General features: G+C 44.2%; 1 protein-coding gene across 2 annotated transcripts in view; it reads right to left on the reverse strand.

Moving 5' to 3' along the window:
• RIT2 (Ras like without CAAX 2) overlaps positions 1–25343 on the reverse strand; it is a 215272-nt gene that overhangs the window by 110982 nt on the left and 78947 nt on the right. Inside the window, exons 3-5 of one of the 2 annotated variants that reach the window (XM_033164610.1) lie at positions 22153–22226; positions 14701–14892; positions 10540–10543 (exon numbers count right to left, since the gene is read on the reverse strand). In XM_033164610.1, the coding sequence (XP_033020501.1) occupies positions 10540–10543; positions 14701–14892; positions 22153–22226 (270 nt within the window). The remainder of the gene's footprint in view (positions 1–10539; positions 10544–14700; positions 14893–22152; positions 22227–25343) is intronic. The other variant, XM_033164609.1, reaches the window with a different exon arrangement.

A 25343-nucleotide genomic window follows, 5' to 3' on the forward strand; every position in this document is an offset into this window, starting at 1 on the left:
CTACCTTTGTAAATCAAGAAAACCTTTAATAAAAAATACTTTAAAAAATCAGGGTCAGGAGTGGCAATCCCCCATTTAACCATGTTCAATATGTGTGTGACCGAACATGGAAGGGACCCAAACACATCACAAAAAGAGGGGAAATGGGGCAGGTCAGAGCGGGGGCAGAAAGGGGTGTTTGCAGGCTTTTTCAATGGTGTTTCAAATATACACGATTTCACTTACATGCACAGTGCCTCCGAATGTAACTCCCGTGTAAATGTGTTGCCTGTACAGCATTCAATGGAAGCTGTACAATGAAGATGACAGACACACCTCTGTGGGGAGCGAATTGCATAGCGTGGGGTGACCACAGAGAATGCCTTATCCCACCCCGAACCTGAGCCTCAGAGTGTAGAGGAACTACCAAGAGGGTACCCTATGCTGATCTCAGCACTTGAGAGGTTCTGTGGGAAAAGAGGTGGTCTTTCAGCTACTTGGGGCATGAGCCATTTAGGGCTCTGTTGTCCTGCTTTTGTTGTGCTATAGCAGAGGTGGCCAACTCCCAAGAGACTGCGATCTACTCACAGAGTTAACAACTGGCAGTGATCTACCCCCTTTTGGGGGGTTTCAGTTCAAAGTTGTTCAGCTTTTTTTAGGAAGGAGGAAAGACCCGTTTTCTTGCGGTTCAGGTCGAAATTGGTGAGCTTTTTTGGGGAGGAGGAAAGCCCATCAAAGTTCTTGAGCTTTTTTAGGGGAGCCAAACTTGTTAAACTTCTTTTGGGGGGAGCCAATGATCTACCAGTGATCTACCACCAATGTCCGGTGATCTACCGGTAGATCACGATCTACCTGTTGGACGATCTACCTGTTAGACTATAGCATAAGAGTGCCTTTCCAGGTGGCAAAATGCAATAACATTGGGGAAAGCAATGGAGAACAGGTAATGGAATGGTATGGTATTTGGATGGTCCTGTACAAATCCACCACACATAAGCTATTATTGAATTGATGGTATGTTGCAGAAGACACTCACAAGAACCCACCAGTCTGGAGATGCATTAACACGTACCCAACCTGTATCTTACACTTGATGCAGAGGTGCAGGACAAAAGTTGCATATTTTTATGACTGCAGTTGCTAATTGTAAACTTCACTGTTGTCATGGTGAAGGAAGGAAAAAAACAACCCTGGATTTACTAAAATCAAACATTAGCTTGAGAAGATTCCTGTTGGGGCTTGAAAAAACATCATTCTCCCTTGTTATTTATCCGCTTTCTCTGGAAAGATTACAATCGATATTGTCTTCTGTATAATTTTATCCAGGTTGTTTCTATGGATTGCTTCTAACAACAACAACAACAACAACAACAACAACAACAACAACAACAACAACAACATGAGGGGGAAATGATTGTTCTATTATTTATTTATTTATTATTTATTATTATTATTTTAAAAAACTTTTAAAAATACAGTAACAACACAACAAGATCTCACTAATTAAAGTTGCAATTCTATAGTAACATCCCTGGGAATAAAATCATATTAGACTTACTTCTGTGTAGATATTTATTTGGTTTGTTTATTTTTAGTATTGCACTGTGTAGCGTTGTATAGAATTACAAGGTAAGAGGAAAATGAAACTCACTGATTATAGCCCTTAATATATCATAGTACCCTTGAGGGACAATTAGAAGTAAAAACAACTTTATGAAGAAAAATATATCTGTGTTAAAGTATTTCTATACCAGCGTTGATTGCCCAGTGGTACCTCAGGTTACAGACACTTAAGGTTACAGATGCTTCAGGTTACAGATGCTTCAGGTTACAGACTCTGCTAACCCAGAAATAGCACCTCAGGTTAAGAACTTTGCTTCAGGATGAGAACAGAAATCTTGTAGCGGCAGCAGGAGGCCCCATTAGCTAAAGTGGTACCTCAGGTTACGAACAGTTTCAGGTTAAGAACAGACCTCCAGAACGAAACTGATTTCTTAACCTGAGGTACCACTGTACCGCGTTTCCCCCCAAAATAAGACACTGTCTTATATTTATTTTTTCCTCAAGAAAACACACTATGGCTTATTTTGGGGGGATGTCTTATTTTATTTTTATTTTTTATTTTTTATTTTTAGTTCAGATAGATTTATTATTTCATAGCATGTAGTTTGGTCCATATGCATTTATCCTGTTTTTTTTTTATTATTATTAAAGATTTTCTTGGTTTACAAAAGTGTGTACAATGTCTCTCGCATTTTTCCATGTAACATTTTTACAGATCAATTTTGGTTGTTGAGACATTAGGCAGAGAAGGGGGAAGGAGGTGGGTGGGATGGGGGAGGGTGGGGTGGGGAGGCGATGTTTCTATTTTCCTTAGTGTATGTAGGATTTGGTGTCAGCATCGTTTGTGTTGGTTCTCTGTTGCTCGCTTGTGTTTCTTTGGCGGTGAGAGGTCGCGATTGGCGTAGGGTGTGCTTGTTCCTTTGTGGTTGGCTGTGTTGATCTTTGGTTTTCTGTGTGAGTGGGGTGGGTGGGTGTTTTGGATCAGGTTAGCCATATTGATTTGTATGCTGTCGGTAGGTTTTTGTCATTGTCTTGTTGAGCTGTGTGTGTGATGAAGGGGGACCATATGGGGGTGAAGGTATCTTCTTCTGTTTGTCCCCGTGCTAGTTTTAGGTTGCTGGTTAATTTTTCTAGTAGGGCTGTTACCCATACTACTTGGTACCATTGGTCCATGCTTATTTTAACCGCTCCGTGTCGGTACACTGCATAGCCATGCCTATCCAGGCCATCTTAAGGGAGGCGCCACATCACTATGTCTTATTTTCAGGGTATGTCTTATTTTCGGGGAAACACAGTATGTGTAAAGGTGAATCAAAATAGAAAAAAAAAATCATTAACCCCCCCCCTTTGAAAAAGATGAGTATAGAGTCATTGTAAATTGCAACAAACTAGTATTAAAGGCTAACAAAGGCTGGGTGGAACAATGAAGTTTTAAGAAGGCACTAAAAGGAAAGGCCTGCCAATTAGAAACTATTGGGATGTATAAACTATGGATTTAAGTTTAGATGTGTAAGTTGTATAGCTTTATCCTAGTTTTTTTAAACAACAACAACTATGTTTCATTGGAATTTTTTCACAGTTTTGAGAGGCTTCTAGGAAAGCGAAGACCATGGCACCACACACACAGAAGAATGAGACATTTTGATTTTTTTGTCCTGGCTGGCTAAATTTGCATAAAATCCTGGTTCTCTAAAATGTTTAGTGATCCACTGCTCTTTAGGTTGCTTGGGAGATATCCAGTTTCATGCTATACATGATTTCACTGACATATACAATTGCTTAGGAAGGTCTCGTGCAGGAATCTGTTGTCACTAAATTCAAAAGGACTGCTCCTTAGCTTATTAGCCGAGGGAGAACTGGGGTAGGACTACCCCCATCGGCAATGAAGGCAGAATATCTGTATCAGAAGTACCATGTTTCCCCTATTTTAAGACGTAGTCATAAAATAAGCCATAGCAGGATTTTTTTCACATTTGCGAAATATAAGCCGTACCCCGAAAATAAGTCATAGTGATAGGCGCAGTTCTGGAGGGCGCCAAGGAAGAGGCGGGGCTGGACGCAGCGCCTCCCGGCAACAGCTTCAGCCTGATCCATCTTCTCATGTGCTTACGAAGGAGTCTGCCTCGACCCTCCGCTCAATTTCCCATTAAAGGCATAGGTGGCGCGGCTAGGCTTTTGTTTTTTAAAGTTGGCAACCTCCACACCAACTCAGTACTTTCCAATTCTGACTGAATACGGCTTGGGGTTTTCTTTTCTTTGAGCAGCACCTCCTGCCCCCCAATCTTTGCCTGCCCCCAAACCAAAGCTCCCTCCACAGGCTGCGATCGGCGCTGCACGCATCGAGTAGGGCGCACGGAGGACGAAGCACCACCAAAGACGCGACTGGTGCGTTTGGGGAACAAAAAGCGGGTGGGTGGGCCACCGAGAAAGCGCGCACCCACCTCACTCCTGGGAGAGCCATGCCTTTAAATGCTGGGAGCTGAGCGCTCTCTGGGGACTCCAGCGCCCGCCTCGCTCTCTCCAGCCACCCGCTCTGGCTCCTGCTTGTTGCTCAGGCCAGCTGGTGAGGTGGGCACGAGGCATGCAGCTGGAGCGCACAGCGCGACAACAATGAGCCACCTGCGGCCGGGCTGAGCTGGAGGGGGGAAAGCCACAACTCTCTGTTGACTGTTGCTCCCCTCAAGGGGGGGGGGCAAATAAAATCCCTCCAGCCTTCAGGGACAGGGCGGACTAACTGGTTCCCCAGGAGCCTCGCAGCAGCGCCGTCACTTGGTAAGTTTCCAGCGGCGGCGTTCTGTGCGTGCTTACGTAATAAAAATAAGACATCCCCTGAAAATAAGCCATAGTGTGTTTCCTTGAGGAATATATATATATATATATATATATATATATATATATATGACGGTGTCTTAAAATAGGGGAAACATGGTAATTGAATGAAGCTACTGCACTCAGTACAGACACATAGCAGAATTACCTGTAACAAATAGAGGCTAACTCTGCCTCAGGGGCAGGAGGCGGAGGTGGAGAAGCTGAGGATGGACACTTTGCAATCGCAGGAACCTTTAATTAATTCACTGATTAATTTCTCTTGCCACACCAGCAGTTCTCTCTAGCGGTGTTGCTGATGTTCATAACAAGCTCAGTTTGGAATGCAAATGTGCTTGGCTTGTGCTGTCCAGACGTATTCTGGATCAAGCATCATTTCCCGCAAAAGTTATTCTTCGTATTGGAATGTAAAGCAAGATCCAAGACACAGAATGACCTGTAACTTAGGCAAAGGTTCCTTGTACACTCTCTTAGGCCCTTCTCCAAGCCATTATCTGTCTTAACTGTTTATAGTGAGGCCCAAACCATTCCTCTCAGAAGCCTCTGTGCATTATGCAAACCACATGCTTGCTAGCACAGCTCCAATAGCTCACAAACATCTACTGTTGTGCAAAACAAACTTACTCCTACAGGTACACCTGTTGAAAACTTGCTTGGCATGGCTGCCAGGAACCTGAGCCTATCCAGATTTCAAAGTCCCACCTACTCACATAGTAGTTAATTTCAAATTACCAACTTGTGGACTATAAAAATTAGGTCTGCAATGCTGGATCTATGGTGATTCATTCACACGATCAATTCACCACTTGATATGCACATGTGAACCCGGTTCAAGAGGTTGAATATGATATCTAAGAGGCAAGCAGTGATAAGACAATAGCTTGATTCAGGTGGGGAGGAGGGTGGTCCAGTGGTCCAGTATATACTTTGCATGCAGAATGACTGAAGTTCAATATCTGGCCTCTCCATGTTGTTGTTTCTGGCCTCTATCTGTCAATGGAGTGCATCTCTGGAGGTGAAGTCAAACCACTGTGTTAGCAGCACTGAAATGACCTCCCTGGGGCACAAGCCTTGGCAGTGTGTATGGAGGTCCTGAGCTGCCCAGACAACAAGACCCCCCCCCCCTCTCGGCCTTACGGATGTGGTCCAAATGAAACCAGAGCAATATGTTTAGCACCAGCTTGGCTGCAGGAGTTGCCAGATAGTGATGTACAAGGTGCCATTGTTAGGGCACCAACAAGTTGGCGTGCTGAAGCGCAGCAGTCAGGCTGAGATAAGCCAAGGTCAAACAGTCCAGGTCAGAAGCCAGCCGAAGTCAGGTATCAGTACTGGGGTCAGGAGAAGCCGAAGTCAGGGACAGTCCAAGTCAGGAACAAACCAAGTCTATCAGGAACAAGCCAGGAGTCAGGAACAACCAGAAACACAGGAACAAGACAAGCAAAAGCAACCACGCGCCCAGCACAACGGTTGCAGAAGCTGTAGAGTGGGCTAGTCGGCTTCCTTAAGAAGTTGGTTCACTCCCACGCTTCCTATGAGCTACAGCTGTCTCCATTTGCCACCTACGCTTCTCTGCTCGGCGTTCCACAGCTGAGAAGGGAGGAGGAGAGGGGATCGGCTGATTCCCCTCCTGACTGGGACCTGCTTCTGGTCCCACTTCTTCCTCTAGCTCTGGTCTTGCCTCCTCCTCCCTGTCAGATTCCTCCTCCTCTGAGGAGTGCCGCCACCAGTCCTCCCCAGGTACAAACTCCTCAGATTCCTCTGTGGGTGCTGCCCTGTCGGGGGGGGGGGGGCTTGCCACCACTCCTCCTCATCTGACTCGACCCTGACAGCCATCTAGCTGTCTTAGGGACTCCACTCAAGATTTGTGCAGGGTTTCCTCCTTAACATTTTCTTCTCCCATAGATATCCTGCAAGGCAGTGGAGATCAGGGCCGGATTTAGGTTTGATGAGGCCCTAAGCTACTGAAGGTAAGGGGCCCTTTATAGGTCCAGCTGTCCTTTGTCAACAACAAATTGCCACTGTTTTTTTTATGTTGAATATATGCTATATGGTAATTTGTGGACCTAATAGGTATCTAAAGCCATTTGCACATAACAAAATATGTATTTTATCAAAGTAATTGTTGAACTTATCTTATATTTTGGAAACGTACATCCAGATTTTTTCTCCTTTAATTTTTTGGGGGGCCCCCAAGAGAGTGGGGCCCTAAGCAATAGCTTGTTTAGCTTTTACGTAAATCCAGCACCGGTGGAGATTTAGGGTCAGGATTGGTCTTCTCCTAGATGGGCTACCTTTCTAGGTTGATGAGTCCCATCTGCCCCTTGGCAATCTGTGTAGTGATGGGAGAAATCCTGAAAAGCTGATTCCGGTCATTGTAGACAGAGCTGGATAGGCCAATGGTCTGTATCATTATAAGGCAGTTTCAAATGCAGGCGTTTGTATTCTGAGTTAACTTAGCACACAAAGGGGTTAGAAGTGGGAGCTGCTCATGCTAGCTGCCCCCTGCCCCCTGCCAGGGCTGGCGCGTCCATTTAGGCGAATTAGGCAATTGCCTAGGGCGCCAAAATGGAGGGGGCACTGGCCAGGCTTGGGCGGGACGGGCGAGCTGCAGCTTCTCGCTACAGTGGAGAAACTGCTGCTTGCCTCTCCACCACCCCCACCTCCCGCTAAAGCAGGCTCTGCCCCCCGCTGCCAGCCCTGTTTCCCTCCATGAATTGGAGGGTGATCATCTACAGTGGGGATGTAAACCCCACACAATACAGAACCCTGGAAAATTATTCAAATACCTAAGGGTACAGTCAATTAAGAGTTGGATGTTCTGGGGAGGGGGTGTCAAATGATGCTGTTAAACAAAGAGGGGTAACAATGGATCATCACATCTGCTAAGGATTGAGCAAGAATCAGCAACAGTACATGCAAATGCTAAAGATAGCATTTCTCATCCATAATTTGCACAACTGAAGTCCTTAATGATGGTGAATATTAGGAAGCGTGTCACAACACTAAATAAATAGTCATTCTTAACAACAGTTTTGATGTGTCTTTTATGCTCACAACAATTTCTTACGATATCCGATTAAACTGTTACGCTACAATGATCAACCCAAGGAAATGTCAAAAGACATATTGTTTGTATCACTCAAAGCAAACCTAAAGAAAATAAATAAAAAAATAAAAGGAGAGCAAGTGAAATCCTAACAGGAATGATGGTGTTTCAGAAGGCAGGTTGATGAAAGTCTAATTAGCATGTGTTATGTTTGAGTGATACAACTTCCAGTACCTGTGAGCTCTGATTGTGCATCAGAGCAGGACGTTTTTGAACATTAATGATGGCAGCTCTGTTCTGGAGGTTCAGAACAAACAGTGTTAAAAAATAGATTGGTTTTGACTTCATTCTCATGCAAGTATTATTAAGGATGACGCTGAAATCCACTTCATCTGGAATGCAGGGACCACACTCAATTCAGTATTTTTGGCTCGGTACTAGGGTGCGTGAAATCCAGTTCACCTGATTTGCTGCTTATTCTGCAACATCAGTCAGTTGTAGCTGGTGTCCATTGGGCTTGGCCGGACTGCTAGGTTCTCACAGGGGCATGGCCAACTGTTCTGGTTTTCTCCCCACCCCTTTCCCTTTGCAAAGTGTGCTATTGACATTCCTTTCTCTGTTTCACTTCCCTCACCTCTCCTATCACCCAGGAAGCTTGAAGGATATGTTTGTATTTACACTCCAATGTTAACTAGAACAACACCCTTTAATGACTGTTTGTGCCACTTTCAGGGTTAGAGAAAGTTTCTTGTTTATGGCCTGGAGAGCATAAGGTTGTAAAATGCAGGAATCTTGCACAGAAATCAAACCTTTCCCTTTGTGCATTCTATCTAAAAGGTTAAATGCAATTAAAAGTGAAATGTTATTAAAATAAAAAATATATACAACTTGGGTTTCTAGTTCTTATATCATGGACTGTTAAGCATTGCAGCTGGAGCGACAGTTAGCACCTAATTAAGCTGGAAATTGTCTTACTTTGCTTCAAGAAGGTTCCCTCTGGTCGCAGTTGATTGTCTGCTGGGAGAACTGCTTGGCATGACCATAGGAAGCCAAGCATATCCAGGTTTCCAAGTCCCATGACCCACACAGTAGTCATTTTGAAATTGCTAGCATGGGGGCTATAAAAGCTTGGTATATATGGTGCTGGATCTATGGTGAGCCATTCACTCAAGCAGTTCACCACGTGAAGGGCTGATTCAAGCAATGACATGCATTTGTAAACCAGATCGAGAGGATCTGAAAGGCAAATGGTTAGGGAAGCCTGGGGCTGTTAGGGCGGCTCCAGGAAGGTGAAAAGCACAAGCTATAGCATACGGCAATAGAAAGATTCTTTGTTCTTTCACTACTTATGTAACAAGATTTAGTAGCTTGTGGTTAGTGCCATAAAACCAACAGATTTAGGGCACTGTAGAGCATCTATTTTTGGGCAAATGATACAAATCTCCAGGGTTCAGGCTTATTTTAGGAGATAGAAATAGGTCTGCAAATTCAGAGGTTTCTCTACCAGATGTTCAGGGAGCTGAGCTTATCCGGATAATGTCACCGAGGCAGCAAGAATAACTGCTTAAGTTAGCAGAGACTTCACAAATGAAAAATAAGATGATCTCAGAGAGGTGTTGCTCTGTGATGGTGGGAAAGTAATGCACAGTCTGGGGAAGCCATTTTGAACTCTAATTTCCACCAAATGCAATTTTGTTCCCATGAATATCTGTTTTAGTAAAAGAGACTTTGGCGGGGTTTCATTGCAAATTGACACAAAGGAGGTTTGAGCAAAGGGCAAAGCCTTGTCGGATTCCTCTGAACCTCTTCCCTGGAACATGTGATAAACAAAAAGAAATGCACCTGTTTTAAACTAAATGGACAAGGGCTCAAAATTATAACGGCAAAGGTTTCCTCAAACATACATTAGTCATGTACCCCTTTTGAGTGTTTCGTCTTACCGGTGTACCCCTTCTTGGGTAGATATAATTTGGGAGTGGTTTTGATGCTTACTATTTTATCTCTTTATGTGCACCTGAAATGACTACGATAAAATGAAAAAAATATGCAACACACCCTTTGTAATCCTTCTGTGGGCCTTAGGGGTATGCATCTCACACTATGGGAAACATGATGCATTGGATAGGATGGCTGGGCTTTGACATTAGTTCAAATCTCTTCCCAGATAATCTGAATAGTTTCAGGGCATTCTCTGTCTCTCATCCTATCCAAGTCCATTAGAGTTTATTTCTATGCTGCCTTTTGATTCCCCTCCCTGCCAAAAAGCCCTCAAGGCCACTCACAAACCTTAACAAATATACAAAATTCAAGCTATAAAATAATCTTTGCCAAATCCAATCAGTACCTTAAAGCACAACAATAACATCAACAACAAATAATAATAACCATATACACCCATCCCCTTCCCTAAAGGAAGAGATCAGTCTCCCCGCCCTTAAAAAAAATGACAATGAGATGATGAGTAATCTCTTCAACAACAACCTGCCTTTCAGGATATATGACACCATAGTTTAGGAAGGATATTGACAAGCTGGGAGTAGTTGTATTCTTGTTGTTATTCTTGTTTCCTTGTGTGTAATGGCTGTTTGCTAGACGCAATAAATTGAAGTGACTGACAAGCTGGAAGGCGTACAGAGGGGGGCAACCAAGATTATTAAGGGACTGGAAACCAAGCCTTATGAGGAATGGTTGAAGGAGCTGAGTATGTTTAGCCTGGAAAAACGGAGACTGAGAGGTGAAATGATTGCTATTTTCAAATATCTGAAGGGCTGTCATGTGGGAAATGGATCAAGCTTGGTTTCTCCTGCTCTGGATGGTATTATTATTATTATTATTATTATTATTATTATTATTATTAATTTATTTATTTGTACCCCGCCCATCTGGCTGCATTTCCCCAGCCACTCTGGGTGGCTTCCAACAAAAATCAAATACATTAAAATATCACACATTAAAAGCTTCCCTAAATGGGGCTGCCTTCAGATGTCCTCTAAATGTCTGGTAGTTGTCTATCTCTTTGACATCTGAAGGGAGGGCGTTCCACAGGGCAGGCACCACTACCGAGAAGGCCCTCTGCCTGGTTCCCAGTAGTTTTGCTTCTTGCAGTGAGGGAACCGCCAGAAGGCCCTCGGCGCTGGATCTCAGTGTCCGGGCTGAACGATGGGGGTGGAGACGCTCCTTCAGGTATCCTGGACCGAGGCCGTTTAGGGCTTTCAAGGTCAGCACCAACACTTTGAATTGTGCTCGGAAATGTACTGGAAGCCAATGTAGATCTCACAGGACCGGTGTTATGTGGTCCCGGCGGCCACTCCCAGTCACCAGTCTAGCTGTCGCATTCTGGATTAATTGCAGTTTCCGGGTCACCTTCAAAGGTAGCCCCACGTAGAGGCCATTGCAGTAGTCCAAGCATAGGACACAAGCCATTGGATTCAAGTTACAGGAAAGGAGAGTCCAACTAAATATCAGGATGTACGTTCTTACAGTAAGAGCTGTTTGACAGTGGAAAGGACTCCCTCGGGAGTTTGTGGACTCTCCTTCATTGGAGGTTTTTAAGCAGAAGTTGGCTGCCCATCCAACTAGCTCTCCCACCTCCCACAAAAACAAGCATGTGCTTTATCTGGGATCACATCCACACCATATATTTAAAATAGACATTATTTGTATTGCATAACACAGCTCAGTATTCCCTCAAGCACATGGGTCTATGTGCTAATCCTTTGCAGTCAACTGCTTAACTTTTCCAGGGGTAGCAAACAGCACTTCTTCCCAGCCTCTTAAATTCCAATTTGTCTTAAGAAGGTGAAAAGATAAACCCCTTGTTCCCGGGGATAACAACACGACATACTTAAAAACGACATAACCTACTTAAAGGAACAGCCACAATCATTTTACCGGGGCTATCAGAAAGGCGAAACATTATTTCAAACTAATAAGCTTGCTTGTTGCAGTGAAGTTCCCCCTGATGTGTCATTTTAATTGCAGATTAGTCTTGTTCCTGGACCGCCATAGATAGATTCGCGAGACAGACGACATACATCATTAATTGCATTGCGGAGGGGGACTGCATATCAAACAATGGCTTTGTCTGACCCGACTCCTACACCCTGTCTGATTGTTATGAAATTGTTGTCAAATGCAAAACAATGCCAAGGAACACTGGAAGTGGGATTACTTCCCCCCTCCCTCCTCCAGGCACCGTAAATAATATTATAATGCATTTCATATGCAAAAATTTTACAGCAGCATCCAGGACTGAAGGATGAAAAGACTGGGGAGAGCAGATGTGCTAGTTATACCACCCTTGCTATGTTCTACCAGGATGGGAATTCCAGTGTGGGTAACTGCCTTTTGCAGTTTAGCTGGATTTTTAAAACCTGCTTCAGTAGAAAAAAAATAAGGCATTTTTTTTGGGGGGGGGGAGGGAGAGTTTCATTGCTTGAATGCCCCAATACAAACCTTTTCACCAATAGGTGCTGTTAATAGAGTCCCCCTCCTGTCCCTGGATGCTGCAATTCTCTATTCTTCCCCACAGTTGTTGTTGTTGTTGTTGTGTAGTCGTCTAGTCGTGTCTGACTCTTCGTGACCCCATGGACCAGAGCATGCCAGACACTCTTGTCTTCCACTGCCTCCCGCATTTTGGTCAGACTTATGTTGGTGGCTTCGAGAACACGGTCCAACCATCTTGTCCTCTGTCGTCCCCTCCTCCTTGTGCGCTCCATCCTTCCCAATATCAGGGTCTTTTCCAGGGAGTCTTCTCTTCTTATGAGGTGGCCAAAGTATTGGAGCCTCAGCTTCAGGATCTGTCCTTCCAGTGAGCACTCAGGGTTGATTTCTTTAAGGATGGATAGGTTTGATCTTCTTGCAGTCCATGGGACTCTCAAGAGTCCCCTCCAGCACCATAATTCAAAAGCATCAATTCTTCGGCGATCAGCCTTCTTTATGGTCCAGCTCTCACTTCCATACATCACTACTAGGAAAACCATAGCTTGAACTATATGCTATATGAACTAGCAGTTGGACTTCAACACTGGTAATTCTCCACCACACATGAGGCAGCACAGCAGATTAGGGGGTGAAGGTGTGATGGCCTGGGACTCAGGCTCAGACTCAGAACCAGAGGAGTCTCAGTCTGCACTGGATCCTCTGCCTCAGACATCATCTGAACCAAGTCTGGGGCCTTATCCCGAAGAGCCCCAGTCTGCACAGGTTCCCCTGCAACAAGCACCAGCTGGGCCGAGTCAGGGGCCTGAGCCTGTCCTGGCTCCAGATGCAGAGAATAGCTCGTTGCCTTCAGCTGGGTCATCACTGACAGCTGCTCCACTACCGGCTGGGTCAGGAGAGGCTGAGGAGGTTCCTGGGTCTAGTAACCCACCAGCATCTCCCGAGCTGCAGAGACTCAGGTCTGAGAGGAGGAGGGACCTGAGTACTCGCAGGAGAAGTGCTCGCCTTCGGGTGAGACACAGTGGTGAGTTGTCGGGGGATTGGGACTGGCCATTACCTCATCAGAGATAAAAGGCTGTCGGACCCCACCCCAGGTTGCGGGAGCAACATTGCTCTTTGCCAGATTCTGCCTGTGATTCTGTTCCTGACCTTGCCTGGTTTCCTGCCCTGTATCCTGCCTTGGCTTTGCTGGACTGGCTCCTCGCTGGCTCTTTGGACCCCAGACCGGACCTGGACCTCACTTCTTGGATTACTCTTGGGACAAGCACAGTGACCTCACCACTGCCTCCACTCTCCGATCTACAGGTGAGCTACCCTCATGCTTGTAACAGGGGGTCAGGTAAATGCTGCTGCTTTGCCCCACTGACTGTTTCTGTCATGCTTACTGGTAAGATTGACAGCATGTAAGTAAAACAACTGCATATTCTTCCTCTTCCCCACTCCCTCTTTTTCTGTTGCCTTCCTTCTGCTGCATTTTAGAGGAGGGGACTTTTTATAATTTGCACCACATTGATGATGTGCTGCCATAATTTACAGTTAATGGATAATGGCTTGGATCCAGAGTACTGTGAGTTTTGGGGTTATTCCAATGGGGCTCTTATTTTGGTCTGATGAGGAACTTTGTGGTGTTGATAGGAGGGAGACAAGAGTTGGAGAAAGGGTGGCCAAGAGGCAGGAGGCAAAAGGACATGCCAGCAACTTCCAACTAACTCTTCAAATATCCAAACAGCTGTCACATGGCAGATGGAGCAAGCTTGTTTTCTGCTGCTCCAGAGGGGAGGACCCAAACCAATGGATTTAAATGGCAAGAAAGGACATTACAAATATGTGGGATGTAAACACAGAGCAGTCAAAACATACCATTACTAGAGTGGACATGAAGGTGTCTCAGTCCTCCAGCTGTAACTTCCTGTTTACTTGGACTGAGGCAACTTCCTCTATGTAACTGGAGATGGGTGTGGTTTCACCTGGGCAGGTTTACACAAAAGCACAGGAGCCAGTCTCCCGCTTTCTCTTTTGGACTCATCTCTTCAAGAAGCAGGATGCTCTCTTGGCTTGCAGCCGAGAGGGGCACAGGTGAAGACTGTTCCCTTATGGAACCAGCTTCACACATGTAAATACATTTATCTAAGCTAGCCTTCCTGAGACTGTACTGTAACTCAGGATGAAAAGCTGTGAGTAAACTCTTTTATACTTTTTAAGAGAAGTGTTGTGTCTTTACTTTTAAGAGGGAAGAAGGGGAATATACCAGGAATATATATATTTCTTACAGAGGCTTTAGCAAGCCTATGCAACCGTCTCTGCTGTGTTTTAGAAAGGGAATGGAACTCTGCTAAGTTTGGAGCTTGTTAACAGAAGCTGGGATGAGATATATAAAATAATATATCATCATCCACACTCCTAAGCATTCCCACAAAATAAACATCAGGAAGAACTTTGATGGCAAGAGCTGTTCAACAGTGAATATACTACCTCAGAAAATCGTGGACTCTCCATTACTGGAGGTTTTGGAGAAGAGGTTGGGAATTCTTTGGTTCCTATGTTGCAGGGAGTAGGATTAAATGACCCTTGGAATCCCTTCCATCTCTACAATTCTATGATTCAAAAACTCATTTCACCAATGCAAGTCTTTTCACACATGCAATAGAACCTCTTCCCTTTCAGCGAGCAACATTCATTTCCCAATTAACCAAAATGCCATATGCTGGACAGATGATCATTTGTCAGAAAGGCTGGTTGATGTTCAGACTCGGTTCACACCTGCAGTTAGAGTGGCATTCTGCATGCTCCAGAGCCAACCCTTCTTATTATTCATTTTTAAAAATGGCAACAACTTTGCTTACCTGCCGAAACTCATTGAGATCAATTTTGTTCCCCACCAGCACCACGGGGATGTCATAGGTATGCCGGACACGATAAATGAGCTCCTTGAATTCTGCAGCTTCTTGAAAGGACTGTCGGTCCGTGATGGAATAGCAAATAATGAAGCCCTCTCCACCTCGCATATATTGGTCTCTCATGGCCGTGAATTCTGCCTGCAGAGTAACATTGAGATGCTATATAATTTAGCAAGCAAAATAAAGAGCCTATAAAGAACAGAGTTGCTGAGAGTGTGCTTCTAAGGTAATTTTTTTCTCCTTTTTCTATTTCAAAAGTGAGTTTGTTTACCGTTTTAACTAGCAGAAAAAAACACAGGTGATTCACTTCTAATATTAATAACACATCCAGGTATAATCCTCCACCCTTCTTTCCCTTGAATTATTTTTGTTTGTCTGGTTACAGTAAATAATGCAAAACTGATTGTAAGGATGTTCAGTGGTTGCTCATGAGTAAAAGCCAAACGCAGAACTTCTAAAACTCAGTTCTTTGTTGTGCACAGCTATGTACAGTGAAGCTGAAAAAACAAACGTCCATCTCAATCATCTGCAGATCCCTGGAATGAGGACTTCTTGCTCTTTGCCCAGCAAAACAGGCGTGAAATACGAAACCCACGCCTCCCTCCTCTACGTCCATCCTGCCTCCTATCTCTGAGCATGGGAACCTGACCTTTCTCCCAGCTCTTCCCATGGTGCCGAGGCTCTGTCATCTTCTCAGTGCCTCTCCACCTCCTCCCTGCCTCTGCTACCCCCTCCTCGCTAGAGGAATGCTCTCTTCCTATGCTGTCGGGGGAGGAGGAGCTGGACAACAGCTTGGGGAGTTCTCTGTATCGCAGGCGCTCCCTCGACCCTCCCAGCTGTGGGGAGGGGGGTTTCCTGACACTGATAGCCTATATATATATATATATATATATATATATATATATATATATATATGCTATTTGAATTTGGATGTCTCACATATAGTATATGTTTTTCTTCTTGTTTTTCTGTTATGTCCATCTCTCTGCAATGGATTTCAATAAAGGTAACCCAATAAAGCTCACAGTTGTTACACTTTTACAGACCTGGAGGTCTTTTGAGGTTATATGAAGCTGTCTCATTCCAAATGCGATCATTTCATAGGAAGCTGCTTCATACTGAGTCATACCATTGGGCCATCTAGCTTAGTATTATCTGCAATGACTAGCAGCAGATCTCCAAAGTCTCAGGCAGGAATCTTCCACTGCCTACTTTGAGATGATGAGGACTGAACTGGGGACCTTTGACATGCAAACATGTGCTCTACCACTGAGCTATGGAGCTTCCCAATGATTCTCTCTCTCTCTCTCTCTCTCTCTCTCTCTCACACACACACACACACACACACACACACACACACACACCAAAAAAACCAAAGCTGCACTTCTGTCCTTTGTATGGAGAAAGCAGAATGGGACTTTGCAAATTACAGCAAATCAATTTGGAAATAACATAGATGTATTGTGTATGGGGCATGTTCCAATTCATGAAACCTCTTTCAAACCTTGCATTTTGAAGAACAGCCCTCTTTAAGAAGCGTTCTCTATATTTGCTATGTTTTCAAAAAAAAAAATTCAGAACAGAAAACCTTTCTTTCTTTCCAAATGACAGCAGCAAGCAACGCTTCTTTACTAATTAAGCAAAATGCCACATTCGTAGCAGGGAGAAATCAAAGGAGACATTAGCATTCAGGACGCACCAAATATGAGCTACATTGTTATCTCATGTACACATGAACCCAGGAAATGTAATACTGAAAGTGCTGAACAGTATATTGTGCTGAACAGGCAGGTCCCACACAGGAGCGCCAAGCAAAGTTTTGTGTTTAAAACACTATCAGTATCATAGCACCAAGGGGAGAGGATTAAAAAAGAAGTGTGGATTGGCGTGGACAACATATGTGCTTCAGAGGCTACTTCATTCTCCAAATAACACTGTCCTGGACTGGAGATCCAAACAACAACCTAAATTGCCCAACAGGATGGTCATGTTCAAAGGTTAGAACCCGGAAGACTTCACAGATTTTGTGTGCATTCATTCAGGTAGCCTGAGGTCATCAACAGGGGATGCTGAACAAGGAACATGTGCCACAGAAGATTCCACTCTATGAAATTGGTTGGTGGTGGTCTTCTGTGTTTCAAGATTGCACAAGAGATCATTAGGAAATACAAAGGGAATCTTTGCTACTTTGACGACAATGGTTCCGGGGAAGTACAACCCACTGACACCCTAAGGCTCTTTATATTCGACTAGAAGGCAGGAAAGGCAGAATTCATACTGGAATATTTATAGAGACGCCATCTGCACAAAACAGCTGAACACTCGTAGGTTGCTGGTTGCCAGGGCAAGCAAAGCTGAAATAGCAGCACTCGGAAAACATGATTTTGGTCTTCTCATTTTTCTTCCCCTTAACAAAGTTTACAAAGGGAGACGGCGAATGGGAAAACGGATGAAGGCAGCAGACAGCAGGTGGTATCTAGGATATGTGCACAAGCAAATGCCATCTGTTCATGGGCTTAAAGACTGAAGAACTGGACGAAGGATGTTCCCAAGAAAAGGCAGGCAACTGGCTGACAAACTCCTGCTCCCAATTTTAGGGTTCTCTGAATTGGTTCCATTTAACAAAATCAATACTCCTGTCCACAGTAAAGGTGTTTTGGGTTGCAAACTCAATAGGGACTTTTCCAAGTCAGCATTTTTATGCTTTTGCACACAATACCATTGTGTTGCTTTTATATGTTAAGCTGAAAAGTCTCTCTGGTGGGAATGGGGAACCTCAGACTTGGAGGCTTTATATTGCACCCAAGACTCTCTCTAGGCCACATAACTTCCTGAGCCACATGCCTCATTTTTGCACCCTCCTTGTGAACAGACCTTAGGTTGCATAAGCACAATTTTGCATTAGTGTCTATGATGAGCTGTCCAAGGTGCTGATTTATGCCTTCACTGGAACAGACATGCCTAGATGTTATGTGCTGCAGGAGTTGGGAACCTCAGACCCACAGGCCAAATGGGACATTCCAGACCTCTCTATCTGGCCCCCAGGACTCTCCCCAAGTGACACACCTTGCTTGCTCTACTTTGTACCCTATATTCCTGGCTGGGATATGCCCCTTGAACTCTGGCCATGCTTCTTGTTTGCCTGGATGGAAGATAGAGGGGTATATGTGTGTGAAGAAACTAGCCTAATATACAAAGGTAAAAATTACATTCAGTGTTCTATAAAAACACTGAAAAAATGTAAAGTGTATTTTTTTCATTGCATGTGTATCGTGATATGCTCAAACTGTGAATCACAACCTTTGGAGAAAGCAAAAATTCCACATTACTGAATTGCAGACCAGATCATTTCTTCTAAGAATGTGAAAATATTGAGTTCCTCCAGCCTTGATTCTGGATTCATCCCTTAAACAGAAGGGGTGGCGATTCTCCTTCCCACTTGCAGTAAAACAGTTCTGTGCAAGTGTCCCGCTTGGGAAATTTTGTCTTTCATATTAATGCTAATGGCTTTTTCCTTAAGGAGAAACACCTTGATCATTTTCTCTTAGATGCAGTCAGTGGAGCAAGATTCACTGCTGAATCTCCTTAAAGAAAAATAAAGTAAAAAAGAAATCCAGCTTCATTTGGTTTATTGCGCACTATAAACTATGTGCTCTCTTCTCATCTGCATGCAGGATAGTATAAAATGGATTTTCACCTTAAATCACAAAATGCATCATTAATAGTAAAGGGAACGGATTAATAGCTCAGTCATTATGTTTGGGGAAAGAGCAGAAAGGACTGGAAGGAGAAGAAAGGGTCCCGAAGGAGTCTGAAGGTGATAGCTTTTTCTGGTAAGTATTGAGTCACTTGTGACCTGTGGATCTTCTCTTGCTTTGTCCTTCCCCTTCACTCCCCATTCTGAACAAGGTTTCTATATATAAAAGTGGGATTTCAACATTTCATTGATTTTTGTCAACATCCCACCACACTCTGGTACAACCAAGAAGCAGGACAGAGGAGGCAAAAGCTTCATTGTGGAGAACCTGCTTTGAATTTAGAAGATCCCAGGTCCTGCCCCAGGAATGCTCACTAGATTCCACTAGGGAATAGTCATATCTCAGTGGTAGAACATCTGCTTTGTGTGCAGAGGGCCCAAGGCTCAATCCTTGACATTTCCAGGTAGGGTTGGGGATGTCCCCTTGCTTGAAACCCTGGTGAGACATTGCTAGTCAAGGTGGACAATACTGAGCTAGATTGACGAATGGCCTATTTCAGTGTAGTGAAAGACCTTACCTTCATGGTACAGCAATTTGCATGCAGAAGATCCCTGGTTCAATCTCTGGTATCCCCAGGTAGGGCTGTGAAAGACTCCTGACTGTAACCTATCAATGGGTGATATGTGGTGTGCCATGTAGAATTCCAATTAAAATAACATATTGTAGTTATTACCATCCAGTGTTGGAAATGTAGGTATTGAGTGAAGATTTACCCCTCCCAAGCCTATGATGTATAGCTAAGATAGACAGATAGATATAAACTTGTTTGAATATCATTATATTATTATCATCCGTATCTAATTATTTGCAATGATTAAATAATAGTTTTCTCTTGGCATAATTTGCCTGTAAATAAACACCCACACTCAACAGCTGATACCATTTCCATTGCACCACTGAACTGACATTTCCCCCAATCACCGACCTTGGAGAGAAATACTTATTTTGAAGCAATAATGCAACAGGTGGGAAAACGGTTTATGAAAATTATTTTTATTTTGTTAGAAGGCATTATAAAATATAACTATTGCCCAGAATATAATTTTGTGGAAAGCTGCAAGAAGCTTGGTTTGAAATATGATTTATATATTTTCTTGTAAATACTGAACACACTTCACTGTAAACTGTACACATCTTTAGGGGTGTGTGTGTGTGTGTGTGTTTGTGTTTAAGGGGTGGAGAACTGGGATCTTTTGTTCTCCAGGTAGTCATGCAAATAGGACTTTTACCTCTATTAAAAGTGTCCTGATTGCACTTAGTAAATATGGAACTGCACTTAACCCTTGTAGATTGCCAAAATGTTCAATATCATCATACAGGCTTAACTCACTAGATATCCATTAAGATAAACATAAAATACATTTACTTTCTATAACATCTTTGAACACTGGAATGCAAAACATTAATTAGCATCAATAAACAAGAGCCCACAGAGACAGTGCAGGACAGATGCAATGATTGCCATTATCAATGTTCAATCTCAGGGAATATGATGCTTCAAAGGGGGGGGGGGAGGCATCCTAGCTTCCTGCCAGTGAGTTAATAAGATCTACCTTCTGTTTCCCATTCCTCTGACAACAATAACAAAAGCAAATGGGAGTCTCTGTACCTTGGAACAGATCCTCCACAACTGTTGGGTACATTTTCAAACAGTCTCTTGATCTCCTGTTCCTTTTCTAAATGCACCTCCCTAAACAGTCACGCAGCACGCTTTGCTGACTGCACTTTGGTGATTGCCAAGGCATTGTCTAGCCAACACCCATTGATGTTATCAAGAAGAACCTGGCAGTTTTGGGGAATGTGGCTCTGTGTTCAGACTGGAGTTCACACCTACAGAGATGGTGGCGGTGGTGGAAACCTAATGTGGCAGCCAGGTGGTCAAAGCTGTTCAAAAACAAGTGATGAATCTCATGCTCAGGGTCTGACTGCTGCCTTCCAGCCATTTCTGACTGGTTCCTCAGAGTTCTCCCAACAACTTTTGGGGGGCAAATGGCACATTTACAAACAAGATAAAATGTTGTAGGCACAACACACACAACGCCGGGGACTGGATGGGTGAGGAGGAGTGGTGGAAGCTGCCTGACCAAGAGCCCCCCAGGGAAAGCACAGAGGGAGAGGAATTGGATCCTGACTCCTGGTGGTGGGAAACTGGCCACACCCCAGAGGAGGGGGAAAGCTGGGAAGAGCTGGAGGCTGGGAATTTGGGGAAGGATGAAGAGGAGGAAACAGTTAGGTGCACCAGCCCATGGGAATTAGTATTGACACCCTGACAGCTTCTCTGCTGACAGCCTGCAAGCTCTCCCCTACCTCCCAGAATAAGGCTCCTGGTGCATGTCACAGAGCAGAGAGCCAGGCAGAAACAGAGAAGATCCCTTGAGGCTCATGTGGACAGAGGAAGGAGACTGACACAGAGGGCTAGAGTGGGTGGAGGAGTTACAAGCCAATCTGGGCAACTACTTCATCTTGACAGGAGCAACCCTTAGAAGTCTCTGTGTATTCTGTGTTAGAAACTAACTGTAAGTTAGCCATTGTGTCACTGTCTTTTTCTGTTCTGTGAATAGCCTATTCTCCCTGTCAGCTCCCTGACACATGCATACCCTGAAACCAGCAGCGGAGCTTCATACTCGGGCACTGGGGGTCATAGAGCAGGTGGGGGCGGAGCTGGTGCACGTCCTGGGGCGTGGCACGCCCCTGCAGGGGCGTGGCACGCCCCTGCAGGGGCGTGGCACGCATCCTGGGCTGTGGCATGCATCCTGGGGTGAGGCACACCGCCTATGGGGGCATGGCATCCAGTGCAGGCGGGGGGACAGCTAGGGTCACCAGGAAAGACCTCTGTGGGGACACATTTGCTCACAGGCACCACATTGGCAATCACTGCCCTAGACTACACCCCTCCACAGGCCAAACCTTTTGTCCCAAGGCCACACACCCTCAACAGCTATGCTCTCATTACCTCTTTGAATGCTTTTACCTGGCTGGAATGAATTATTGACCTAGAATAATGCCTCTTGTTTAGCAGGTTAGAGAGAGATGTGTGGAGAGATCTCTGACCTCTGCATGGCTGCAGTCTAGACTACTGTACAAAGGTAAGAGTCTCATCCATTGTCCCACCCTTTGTTCTGGCCTTCCCCAATACCAGCATGAGGCTCCTGAAAAGTTCCCCACAAGGAATAAAGTTTCCCATCCATGGCAGGGGTCAGCAAACTTTTTCAGCAGGGGGCCAGTCCACTGTCACTCAGACCTTGTTGGGGGGCCGGACTGTATTTTGAAAGAAAAAAAAAAGAAGAAATTCCTATGTCCCACAAAAAAACCCAGAGATGCATTTCAAATAAAAGGACATATTCTACTCATGTAAAGACATGCTGATTCTCAAACCGTCCATGGGTCGGATTTAGAAGGCAATTGGTCTGCATCCGGCCCCCAGGCCTTAGTTTGCCTACCCGTGTTTTAGAGGAAGGGGAGTTCTCACCTTACAGGACTTTCCCTCTGCCCTGGATCTTAAATGCCTCTCCCATATTATATATATACATATACATATATATATATATTTGAGCTTCCCTTATTTTTTCAGTCTCCTTCCGCACACTATGTGGCAACTTTCATTGGCAGGTCAAATTGTCCAGGCAGAGAAACTACTCACTTGTCCAGCAGTGTCCAGAATGTCCAAATAAGCAGGTTCATCATCTATACGTACTTGTGTTTTATAAGCATCCTCTGCAAGGGGAGAAGCATAAGAAAAAGGAAATAAACCATATAAGCTAAAGGAAGAAAGGAGACAAAGTTGGGCACCAATGCAACTTTAATTTCTGCAACGAGCAAGGAATAATTCTGCAACATGCATGAATCATGGAAATTACTTTGCATAATTCATTTTTCTTATGCTAACGGCATTGGGGGGTGGTGGTATGTGCGCTACAGTATCCTATAGATAGACTCCTATAGAGTCTTTTCAAAAGTGCCCTCTTGCTGCCTGCAGAATGCTCTCTGCAGTGAGGCTTCCTTTGACATCTTTTGTTATTTATTTATTAAATTTATATACCGCCATTCTTATAAATATCACAGGGCAGCTCACACCATAAAAAAATACAAAATGAGAAGACGGAATGCCTAATTTTTTAAAAAAGCACAAGAACAAACAAATAATCCTGGGGTCAAGATACTGCTCTATTTCAAATGTTTGATGAGATGAGATGTTCGTGTATGCCTAGTTGATTATATATGATATTTTATCTGCTGCGGTGTTGTAGTTTTCACAGAACTTTAGGAACCCAGAAAGCTGCCATGAGTCACACTATTGTCCCAACTACCTCCATATTAGCTAAAGTGGCTGGCAGAGGCTCTCCAGGATTCCTAGACTGGGTACATTCCCAGCCCTACCTGAAGATGCCAGACATTGAACCTTGGGACTTTCTGTATGCAAAGCAGATGCTCCACCAATGAGCTACAGCTCTTTCCTCAGCAGCTGGTGAAGGCTGAACATTTGATCTGTGGAGAGGAGGAGGAGGAAGAGGAAGAAGAAGAAGAGGAAGAGGAGGAAGAGGAAGAGAAAGAAGAGGAGGAGGAGGAGTTTGGATTTGATATCCCACTTTTCACTACCCGAAGGAGTCTCAAAGCGGCTAACATTCTCCTTTCCCTTCCTCCCCCACAACAAACACTCTGTGAGGTGAGTGGGGCTGAGAGACTTCAGAGAAGTGTGACTAGCCCAGCAGATGCATGTGGAGGAGCGGGGAAGCGAACCTAGTTCCCCAGATTACGAGTCTACCACTCGTAACCACTACACCACACAGGTGTGTTTCATGTCTCATCGGTTGAAAATCAGCTTGGGAGGGGGTCAGCTTTGGTTATTATTTTTTTAAAAAAACCTTTAAAAGTTTACTTCCTCAGTCTATTACTTTTTCGATTTAGCAAATTGGCTTTTATACATGCATAACATTTAAAAAAATTCTACACAAACTGTTGCCTCCCCCCGCCATAGTGGTTGGCTGCTGTCTTCCTCTGAAACCAAGTGGAAAATAAGCACCAGCTAATATTTGTATAGATTATTTTGCTCCACTGTATATTTCACGCCCCGTCTTGTTATTCATATTTTCTTGTTAAGGTTAAATGGAGCCGAAGCGTCGGACAATATTTATACTGCAACATGGGCTGCAAATTATCTCTGTTGTTTAATTAAACAACAATGCAAGACAGGCGGTGTGTTTATGGTGATGGATGGTGTGCCTCGCTTGTGCGGTGAGCTGTGAGGCGAGAAGGGCCAGGAGTTCCCAACAACGTGCCTGAGAAAGACTATTTATCAGCAGGAACATATGGACAGCCAGGTTCTATGTTAAAATCCAAACTAGCCCTCTGCACCTAAGAGCCCATTACTTGGGCTGCCTGATATTTGGTATCCCCAGACAGCCCCTGCACCTTTAATCTATCCTGCTCACACACCTCTCTCAGACTTTAATATGAGAAGTTGTCTTTATCTATCCTCTTAGAGATCAAAGGAGCAAGACTAGGTACTTAGACTCGAATTAGAAACATTTATATCCCAATTCTGTATTTCCTACAATCAACAACTTTGTTATTTTATTACCTACAAGCATCTCTCTGTGTGAGATTGCAACAGGTAAAATCTACTCCCCAACCAGTATTTACTAGCCAAATACTCCCCATTCTGCATGAAAAAGGGTTTCAATAGCTAATTGACCCTGCTATCCCAATGCATTAAAAAATCATGAAAACTGATGAAGAAAGGGGGAATCTGAACTTAAAACTGGAAATACGAGGAACTGAGAGAAACCACCGTTGGTGGATTAGCCCATCTCTAGCGATAGAAATGGAGGCAGTGAGAGATTTACTTTCTTGGGCTCCATGATCACTGCAGATGGTGACAGCAGTCACGAAATTAAAAGATATCTGCTTCTTGGGAGAAAAGCAATGACAAGCCTAGACAGCATCTTAAAAAGTAGAGACATCACCTTGCTGACAAAGGTCTGTATAGTTAAAGCTATGGTTTTCCCAGTAGTGATGTATGGAAGTGAGAGCTGGACCATAAAGAAGGCTTATCACCAAAGAATTGATGCTTTTGAATTATGGTGCTGGAGGAGACTCTTGAGAGTCCCATGGACTGTAAAAAGATCAAACCTATTCATTCTTAAGGAAATCATTCCTGAGTGCTCGCTGGAAGGACAGATCCTGAAGCTGAGGCTCCAAAACTTTGGCCACCTCATGAGAAGAGAAGACTCCATGGAAAAGACCCTGATGTTGGGAAAGATTGAGGGCACAAGGAGAAGGGGATGACAGAGGATTGGATGGTTGGACAGTGTTCTCGAAGCTACTAACATGAGTTTGACCAAGCTGCAGGGAGGCAGTGGAAGACAGGAGTGTCTGGCGTGCTCTGGTCTATGAGGTCACGAAGAGTCGGACACAACTAAATGACTAAACAACAACAAGCCATAGCTGCAGTGTCTGTTTAGAAAGGGCAGCATGTCCCGTTTTGCTGCTTGAGGTGAAATACGAAAGGCTGCTTTGCCCTGCCATGGCTGCCACTGCCGCCTAGAAAGGGTACTGCCATCAGCCCTGATTTTTTTATGAATCTCATCCCAAGTGGGCTTGATCTTGCCACTGGCAACAAGGCAGATGGAGCACCTGTGGGTATGCCATCTGAAGGTTTTATCTGCTGTTTAGTATAGGGATTTGAAGTATTGCAGCATTGTCCCAGCTAGGACTGCATGATGCCATGATTAACACCCCTACACCTGCAAAATCTCCCCTCCCTTTGAAATCACCCAGCAGTGGCAGTCAAGTAGGACCAAGTGGTGCCTATTATACAATATTGTTTCCATT

The sequence above is a fragment of the Lacerta agilis genome, chromosome 11, assembly GCF_009819535.1.
Source record: "Lacerta agilis isolate rLacAgi1 chromosome 11, rLacAgi1.pri, whole genome shotgun sequence".
Taxonomy (NCBI): domain Eukaryota; kingdom Metazoa; phylum Chordata; class Lepidosauria; order Squamata; family Lacertidae; genus Lacerta; species Lacerta agilis.